We start from the raw sequence: 9,914 nt of genomic DNA, 5'->3' as shown, positions 1-9,914 counted from the left end.
GAAGAATAAAGAAGATGCCAGCCACCGTGTTCCAAATACATCGATCCAGTTTTGAAGCCGCTGTCCCCAGGCTTTTGAAATGTATGAAATTCATAATGTGAACCTAGCCGACTGCAGTCCATTTCTCTCTCCCTCAACAGATAGATGCATTGTGTGTCGGACAGCTGCTTCAGGCTTTGATGCTGTTTGTGTGGTTTGAGAGAGAATGGAAAAAAGGTTTACAGAGGTGTATGTTTATCGATTGCTGAGGTGAGTTGGTGCACTTCTGTGTAACCTTCAGGTCATGTTGCTGGGGCCTCTCTTTCTCCCGCTCTCTCTCTCTCTCTCTCTGCGCGCGCGCGCGCGTGTGTGTGTGTGATGCAGTAAGATAAGTTGTAGCAGCTGTTGCAGCATCATTTGAAAAAGTTATAGAAATTGTAGGGGGATGGGGGGGGGGGGTGGTTGTGCGGGGGATTTCAGTTGAAACACGAGGGGTGTGGTGTGGGGAGGGAGGGAGAACCAAATAAAGCGTGAGAGAGAGAGAGAGAGAGAGAGAGAGAGCGGGGTTGGGGTCGTTGTCTGTTTGCCTGTGTCTCTGTCTGTCCATGTCTGTATGTCTTTCTGTGTCTGTATCCCCCCCCCCTCTCTCTCTCTCTCTCTCTCTCTCTCTCTCTCTCTGCTATCTCCTTTCACAATTCCAGATTGAAGAAAATAAAAGTCAACGAAATTCAGTGGGGGAATGTATATTATTGGATCGTTTAAAACAAAACAATACGTACAAACATATAATATATAAGCAAGCAAATTAAATCTATAAAGTAAATAAATAGCTAGAAGTGGATGGTGTCGTGCATCATATTACATGTGTACGTGAGTTGTCACAGCGTTACACTCAGTCAGTTCCACATCCTTTATCTAGATAGACCATTCTCATCAAGGGACGCGGCAGATCATCAGTTCAGTGGGTCACGTGACCCTCTGTAGCTCTTACGTCAGCGCGTGCAGCAGACGACGTCAGTTGGAGGCCGACAGCTGTATCATTCCGCGTGTCTTCCTTCAGGTGGGGGGAGGGGCTGTAGTGTCTTCCTTCAGGTGGGGGGAGGGGCTGTAGTGTCTAGGGACCTCCTTGCTTCTGCCAACATGTAGAGTCTTTCACTCCTTTGTTTGCCACACCAGACCTCTTTCCTCATTGATGCAGAAGGAAAGTCTTGTTTCAAACTGTATTTCTATGTCCTCAAAAGAATTTATTATTTCTTTATTATTTTTCTTTTAGGTTCTCGAAATAGTTTTTGAGCAGTGCTTTGATGCATATTATGATTTTATTACAGTGTGTTTGTGTAGAAAAGGGAGGAATGAAACATAAGGCGCACACTGTGGACCGCAGAACCAGGACTGTGTACAAACGAAACATGAACTGCCTTTAAGGAAGAACAAATTGTTGATGACAAGACATGATGTTTTGTGTATCATAAGTCAACCATTGTCATCCGGGACACTTGTCAGGAACTTCCTACAATTTATGACAGCCTGTTGTAACACCACTGTGGGGTGCCTATAGACAGGGTGCCTATAGACAGGGTGCCTATAGACAGGGTGCCTATAGACAGGGTGCCTATAGACAGGGTGCCTATAGACAGGGTGCCTATAGACAGGGTGCCTATAGACAGGGTGCCTATAGACAGGCAGCTTGATGCTGTCGTGAACGTCGTCCACTCACAGCCTGTCCAACCCAACACATTCGTATAGCAGTATTTGCTGACCACCGAAACACACAAGCAAGTTGAAACTGGATTCTACGTAAAGGAAACTTCCTACTGCAATCAGCTGGCCCACTTCGTTGAGATAACATTTACAACCACCAAAAAAACAGAATTGTGACTGATGATATACAGAAGTTACAGAACCGAACTCATTCATCTTGGCAGTTTTCTATGGGTTGTGGTGTCAAGAAGTCCTGGATTTTACCATGAAAATATTTGGAAAACACTTGTCGGCCTTTATGATTTACCTGTGACAAAGAACTTTGAAGTATTGTAAACGTCCAGGTCAGTCGTCTTTAGCTGCTGTACCGTTGGCTGTGTGTAACAGTTCATCACACCGTGTTCTGGACAATAGTGAGATATTGTTATTGCGACACTATGGTTCTGGAATACATCGTGACGGTCTGGGACTCGGCAGAACCCAAGGTCTACAATTCACAGGTACTGTACTGCTGGTGGGGACTGTCTGTGGGGTTTGCTCCTGTAGGCGTTTTGTTTGGTTGGATTTCTGTGTTTCGGTATTCGTAGACTGGACTAGAATATCTTTTTAAAAATATGAGTGTGTTTATGCCTGTACGTTCATATTGCGTTTATATGATTCTTGCCATGTATTAATGAGGAGACACAAAAGTTCCCCCCCCCCCGCCCCTCCCCCTCCCCCCACGCCTCCCCTCGCCCTCCCCTGTAAGGTGTTGATGATGTGATATTCTGTTGATTGTATTGTTCTTTTTTATTGTATTGAATTGTATTGTGTAGAATATGTCTTTATTACCAAGTGTACCGGGGTCGCAAGGAATATATATATATATATATATATATATGTGTGTGTGTGTGTGTGTGTGTGTGTGTGTGTGTGTGTGTGTGTGTGTGAATAGAATAGAATAGAATACTTTTTATTGTCATAAAACCTTAAAGTTTACAAGACACAATGAAACATAAACATGAGCATATTAAGAAGAGAAACATTCATGAACAAATTTCGCCAGCCTTGGCTGTATTTCTGTTAGAAGGATCAATTCACTAGGCTTTGCATTTGGACGACATATATCGATTAGGAATCTGTGTCTGTAAGTATTGTACTTTACACAATTGTCTAAAAGGTGAATCTCATCTTCTAAACTGTTACAAGTATCACACAGTCTTTGTTCTTTCGGTGTATTTTTATATCTTCCCTGTTCGATTTGTAAGTCATGGGCGCTGATTCGTAACATGGTCAGTGCTTTCCTGTGTTGTGTATTTGCTGTATTCTTTAAATACGGTTCAATTTTATAATTTGTCACAGCGTTCTTGTAAAATGCTAATTTAGATGAACTGTCATGTTTCTGTTTCCAAAATTTTATATATTCATTTTCAAGCTTCTTGGATACAGCATGCTTTAATCTTTTAACACTAAAAGTGAACTGATTTTTCCAAACATGATCTAATCCAGTGCTAGTTAATACATTTCTTATAAAAGTAGCCACTGAACATTTTCATTTGTTTGACGATACATGCAGTTATATGTTGTGTATACAAGTGTGTGTGTGTGTGTGTGTGTGTGTGTGTGTGTGTGTGTGTGTGTGTGTGTGTGTGAAACGGAATCGTCATCTCTGTTTCTCTGCCTCTGCTTCTAGTGTCTGTGTTGCTGCCGCTGCCTCTTTTTCTGTCTGTCTGCCTGTCTGTCTCTCCTTCTGTATCCGCCTTTGTATGTTTGTCAGTCTGTCTGTCTTTCTCTCTCTGTCTCTCTCTCTCTTGTGTGTGTGTGTGTGTGCAAAATAAATGATAAATTAATACAATGAAATAAAAAAGGAAATTCAAATCGCTTTAAATTATGTATAATGATGCAAACCAATAGCTGGCACTCACATGACAGAACTGAACGTGAGCAAGCAAGCAGCTCATCTGTAGCCGAAATGCCCGGGGGCAGTTCTTTTGAAGTGGGGGTCTGGCCATGCTTGCCGTGCAGGTGACGCTTGCCACTTTGATTATCACCGTGTTGTCGTGGCAGACCTGGCCACGTGCACCCAGACCCTTGATGAAGGCACAGTGTCGCTCCAGGGACAAAAAGGAGAAGACAACGATGATATTTCCCATCCTGTTTTGGATGGTATACATGTCTCTGTCAGTGTAATGATGACAATAATGCAGATTTACCCTCAACCTCCCAGACAGGGAGCTCGTTGAGTTTTCCATAAAAAACAAAAACAACATCGTTATACATATATAAATATAAACGCATAAATACGCATCACTAGAGTTACTTTCGAATGGTAGGGACCTAATCAGAAATACCTACGTTTATTTCACTGTTTAAAATGTTTAGTCACATGATCATCAGACTGCTCCCAGTATAACACTGGAGTGATGAAATTACCTTTGCAAAGAACTACTTGTATATTCGGAAAGCACTTACATACGAAGAGCGCAGAAATACTTGAACATTTGAAGAGTTTTAATGGTTTACACTCAGCTTATCGGCTCATTGAACTGCCTCTTCAAAAGACCTCACACAAACCTGTATCGTCAGCAGTGAATAAACACTGATGCATATCATAATTATGTTCTTGCAAAACACTTGATTAATTTTATACGTAGGCTCTCCCTACTGATACATGTAAAAATGTGTCGAAACTGCACGCTTGCCGTGTTAACTGTATTAAATTCCATTGTGTTCAAAACTAGTCTTTGATGCGTGGTGGTTTTCCACATGGGCTTTGGATATTCAGTAACCATTTTTTATTATTCAGTGTTTGAATAACGATGATAATGGCTACTTATTTTTAGCACTCCGTCAAAAAAACTGCCCGAGGTGCTTCCTGCTTCACATAATATACAACTTAACACGGTACATCAATGTTACATGTAATGTACACACCAAAATGCACATAGCAAAGTAAATGTATACGGATACACACATATGCAAAAACAAAACATGCATACATACATACATACATACATACCCAGTATCCTCCCCGCTTTTAACGCTCGAAAATATGAACATAAGCACCTTTATTGCATGAATAAATCAGTCAGACTTCAAAGGAAATCATTCACGCCTCTCGGTGATGATAGATATCTTCATAAATGGCGTCCTATGACGGTAATGAATATTAATCATTACTGACGTCAGCGAGGATCCCTTTCGCACAGTCTGTCCAAGGTTTGGATCGTGCATTGTTTGCTGGGGATGTTTTTATCAAAAGAAGAAGAAATAGGGAGTTGTAGCCAGGGGGTGATACGCTCCACTAGGAAGCCAGTGTGCACGGGGTCCAGTCCCCTATACAGACCATGATTTTTACTCCCACCTCCATTAGCCCTGCAGTGGTCATCTGAGTGCTTGTCGTTCGGCTGAAACGACAAGTTGAAGCGCTGTGTGCAGCGGGCACTTAGCGCTCGTAAAAGAACCCACGGCAGCAAAAGGGGTCTTCTTGGCAAAATTTGACAGAAAAATCCATTTTGATAGTAAAACAAAATAATACATTTGCAGACAGAAATATATATATATACGTATATGCTTTTGGGTGGCGCTGCACTGTGGCGATAAGCTCTCCCCGGGGACAGCAACCTGATTTTCACACACAGCAATCTGTTGTGACAAAAAGTATTGAAGTACCACACATAAAAAGAATATATATATATATATATGCAATGTCTGAAAGCAGTCTGTAGTTCTCTCCAGCGACTCCGGCCAATAGTGAACTTGTCCAGGCTGTTATCTGTCGGCGGTGGGGAGGGGGGCGGGGATGCGTGCAGGCAGTGTTTATCAGACAATGGAAAATAAACCACTCAGCGATTTTGATGTGGAAAGAAAGCAACCAGCCCCTGCAGACAGCCCTCTCCCTGACACAGATCTCAATCAGGTGATACCTCCCTCCTAACCACCTTCTCTAATTTACTCCTACGCACCCAGATTCCCTCTCTGCCCTCTCAGACTGTGCACGGGAATGAATGAATGAATGAATAAAGCCAGGCCCTCTGGAACTTTGCCAGACAGCTGCACGTGCAAACCGGTGTAATGATCTGAAACGACCCTCTCCTGGGTTTTACCCTGGATAGCCCAGATTAACACGGGGGTGAACTTCAAGTGGGAAGAACCGACCTGCCTGGATTTTACCCCCACCTCCCACGTAATGGGTAATGAGGGAGGCAGTTAGAACCAGTGCATGCTGTCATAATGGAACTTTTCCATTCTCCCCCACCTCCCACACGTTTGATGAAGAGGAGGGGGGGAGGGGCAGTAAAAGTCGTCCAGTATGACCACAACACCCACTTCCTTTTTCAAGTGCTTGATTAACCCGTAGAAAGGTAGTTAAGCCCAGAATGCCCCCGTGGTAAAACCCAGCAGACAGGTACTTTTTGTCGGTTACACCGATGCAACACGACAAGTGGCCGCAGTCCAAGACTGGACGCAGTTCATGGTGCAAGGGAAGCAACTTATCACGTGAACACGGTTTCGTTTCTCAACCGGGGTTGCTTCCCTTGTTCCGGGAATGCCTCGAGGATGCATGTTACACTGTGTGAACTGCACTGAGGAATGGTTTCGCTGTCAGGTCATCCAGCAAAGATTCCCTTTCTCCTCCACTCTGTGGTCTGTAACTCCTGCGTATCCCATGAGGTGCCTTCCTCGCCAGCTCACTGTTATCTGGAAGGGGGAGAAAGTTATAGGTGTCTGCATGTCTTCCTCCCCTGAGTATGTCAATGTTATCTCTACTGCCAGGTTTTTCACTTGTCAGTTTCAGAGTCTGGTTAGTGTCTGAAGAACCGCGGACTTTGCTCTCTTTAAAATAAGTGTATAATCCTGTGAGCGTCAATATTTAGTATATACTTTACCTTTTGTCCTCGTTTGCTTGTGAACCGGATTTTTACAGTTTGTGGCATCAGTAGCAGCCGTCATCATCATCATCATTATCATCGTCGTTGTCGTCATCGTCTTCATCACCACGACGACCACCACCACCATCACATCCTTCACCATTATCTTAGATACATAAATAGACAGACAGACAGATAGATAGTTAGAGACCTTAAGATAATTGTAGATCAATAATGAATTAGAGAGAGAGAGAGAGAGAGAGAGAGATTCAGATCAGATTCAGATTCAGGTTCATATGCTTTGTTCATAAAGGCCACGGCCCCTTAGAAGGGTGTACAAATGCAGATATATGAAAGTGGCATTTGATACAGATAAATGGTTATGATAGATAAACACTGCGCAGTTTAAACGCTCTATTTAGGCATACAGCAAGCTGTTTTACTATAGTTTCATTCGTTGACGACACTAACAAAATAAACGTGTTGAATGAGCAAGGTTGTTTATAGTATATTTGTGGACTGGATTGCTCTCAAACACCTTTACATTATTGACAGTTTAGCACGAAGTGGACTTCATCTTAGTTGATTCTTTACACAACAGACATATGTATTATCAACGTTTGAATGCCTACAGCGAAACTTCGTCTGACAAACTGACAAAAAGTTTAAGATTAGGACAATTATCTATCATTCTCTAGATACATATATATATTAAACCTGTAACTGTTTTCGACATGAGAATTCCACATTTGCCATCTGCAATCGATATCTTTCACCAAACACACCGGAATAAAAGCACTTGCATCTCCAACACCCTGACTGATCCACACATCACCCATGTTTCGCACATCTTAATTCTAACGCTTGAAACCCAGTTTTACCTACACATGTTATCTAATGCTAATAACATATTGTATGCCCTTATTGGGTAATCTATGTTCGTTCATCTGTGTTAACTTCAACCAGTACTGAAAACATCTAACAGCAAACAGTAAGGATACTGGATGTCTACCAGTCTCACAATAAACAAGATCATAAGGGGTTCTCAGCTGTCACCATAATCCATAACCTGTCCACACTGCCAGCACGTCACACGTGTGATCGATCTGAGTAGAGAGAGTGTGGGTCGGTGGGTGCGTGGGTTGGAGGGCTATGGAGTGGATGATGGGGGGTGGGTGGGTGGAAGGGCAGTGTCAGTGAATGATAGGGGTGGTTGGGTGGAAGGGCAGTGTCAGTGAATGATAGGGGTGGGTGGGTGGAAGGGCAGTGTCAGTGAATGATAGGGGTGGGTGGGTGGAAGGGCAGTGTCAATGAATGATAGGGGTGGTTGGGTGGAAGGGCAGTGTCAGTGAATGATAGGGGTGGGTGGAGGGGCAGTGTCAGTGAATGATAGGGGTGGGTGGGTGGAAGGGCAGTGTCAGTGAATGATAGGGGTGGGTGGAAGGGCAGTGTCAGTGAATGATAGGGGTGGGTGGGTGGAAGGGCAGTGTCAATGAATGATAGGGGTGGTTGGGTGGAAGGGCAGTGTCAGTGAATGATAGGGGTGGGTGGAGGGGCAGTGTCAGTGAATGATAGGGGTGGGTGGGTGGAAGGGCAGTGTCAATGAATGATAGGGGTGGGTGGGTGGGTGGAAGGGCAGTGTCAATGAATGATAGGGGTGGGTGGGTGGAAGGGCAGTGTCAATGAATGATAGGGGTGGGTGGGTGGAAGGGCAGTGTCAGTGAATGATAGGGGTGGGTGGGTGGGTGGAAGGGCAGTGTCAGTGAATGATAGGGGTGGGTGGGTGGAAGGGCAGTGTCAATGAATGATAGGGGTGGGTGGGTGGAAGGGCAGTGTCAGTGAATGATAAGGGTGGGTGGGTGGAAGGGCAGTGTCAGTGAATGATAGGGGTGGGTGGGTGGAAGGGCAGTGTCAATGAATGATAGGGGTGGGTGGGTGGAAGGGCAGTGTCAATGAATGATAGGGGTGGGTGGGTGGAAGGGCAGTGTCAGTGAATGATAGGGGTGGGTGGAAGGGCAGTGTCAGTGAATGATAGGGGTGGGGTGGGGGAGGAGTGTCAGTGAATGATAGGGGTGGGTGGGTGGAGGGCAGTGTCAGTGAATGATAGGGGGTGGGTGGAAGGGCAGTGTCAGTGAATGATAGGGTGGGGTGGTTGGATGGAGGGCAGTGTCAGTGAATGATAGGGGTGGGTGGGTGGAGGGCAGTGTCAAGTGAATGATAGGGGTGGGTGGGTGGAAGGGCAGTGTCAAAGAATGAAGAGGTGGTGGGGGATAAAGCAATGTAACAAGTGGATCATGAAAGGTCGTGCTAATGTGTGATACCGTGTCATGTTATTCTGCAACCTGTCTGTTTGGTTGGATATGCATGTCAAATTATGTAGGGATGGGATAATACATGCATATACTATGTAATAATGATATATGGTAATGAATATAAAAGATAACATAACAATAATGGATGTCATAATATAGGATTAGTGGCACTATATGTTCGCATGTACAGTACTGATGGGGTGGGTTGTTGGTATGTTACAGCAGGGCAGGTGTCAAAATTCAAGGTGGGTACGGTGAACTTTTCTGTGTCAAAAATAAAGCGACTGATTAGCACAGGAGTTCAATGACTCATAACGCGAGCGCCAGGGAAGGTTGACTGTGCAGGGAATGATTAGTGGGGGGGGGAAGGCGGCAGTGAATGAAGGGGTAGGGTGGGTGGGGGCAGATGACAGAATATTCATGGGTGTGATGGGCAGTCTCAGGAAATGCTATGGTTGTCGGTTAAGGCCTCAGTACTCATAACGGATGTAGGTGGATGGGTCCTTGTCTATTTCATTTACTTGCTGGTGTTGGATGTCTCTGTGTCTGTGTGTGTGGTGGGGTGTGTGGATGGCTGTGTGGTGTGATGTAGGTGTGTGTGGTTGTGGGGCGTGTCAGTGATGTTAGGGTGTGTGGTGGGTGGGTGCGTGGGCAGTGGTCGTGATATGGGTGGGTGGTGTGGGGGCAGCTTGTCTAGTGAATGATGGGTGGTTGGATGGAAAGGCAGTGTCAGTGAATGATAGGGGTGGTTGGGTGGAAGGGCAGTGTCAGTGAATGATAGGGGTGGGTGGGTGGAAGGGCAGTGTCAGTGAATGATAGGGGTGGTGGGTGGGTGGAAGGGCAGTGTCAATGAATGATAGGGGTGGGTGGGTGGAAGGGCAGTGTCAGTGAATGATAGGGTGGGTGGGTGAAGGGCAGTGTCAGTGAATGATAGGGGTGGGTGGGTGGGTGGAAGGGCAGTGTCAATGATGATAGGGGTGGTTGGGTGGAAGGGCAGTGTCAGTGAATGATAGGGGGTGGTTGGGTGGAAGGGCAGTGTCAGTGAATGATAGGGGTGGGTGGGTGGGTGGAA

The 9,914-nt window shown here is 45.1% G+C and overlaps 1 protein-coding gene across 9 annotated transcripts in view; it reads left to right on the top strand.

The window, feature by feature from the left end:
- LOC143297734 (neuron navigator 2-like) overlaps positions 1-9,914 on the top strand; it is a 487,523-nt gene that overhangs the window by 229,030 nt on the left and 248,579 nt on the right. The window contains exon 1 of one of the 9 annotated variants that reach the window (XM_076610179.1): positions 1,323-2,180. The exons of the other annotated variants lie outside the window; for them this stretch is intronic. Coding sequence (XP_076466294.1) covers positions 2,118-2,180 — 63 coding nt within the window. The 5' untranslated portion in view covers positions 1,323-2,117. Of the gene's footprint in view, positions 1-1,322; positions 2,181-9,914 lie in introns of those variants that run through there. 9 annotated transcript variants of the gene reach the window in all.

Source organism: Babylonia areolata, chromosome 23 (genome assembly GCF_041734735.1).
Source record: "Babylonia areolata isolate BAREFJ2019XMU chromosome 23, ASM4173473v1, whole genome shotgun sequence".
Lineage (NCBI taxonomy): Eukaryota > Metazoa > Mollusca > Gastropoda > Neogastropoda > Buccinidae > Babylonia > Babylonia areolata.
This window is presented reverse-complemented; position numbering and strand designations above follow the sequence as displayed.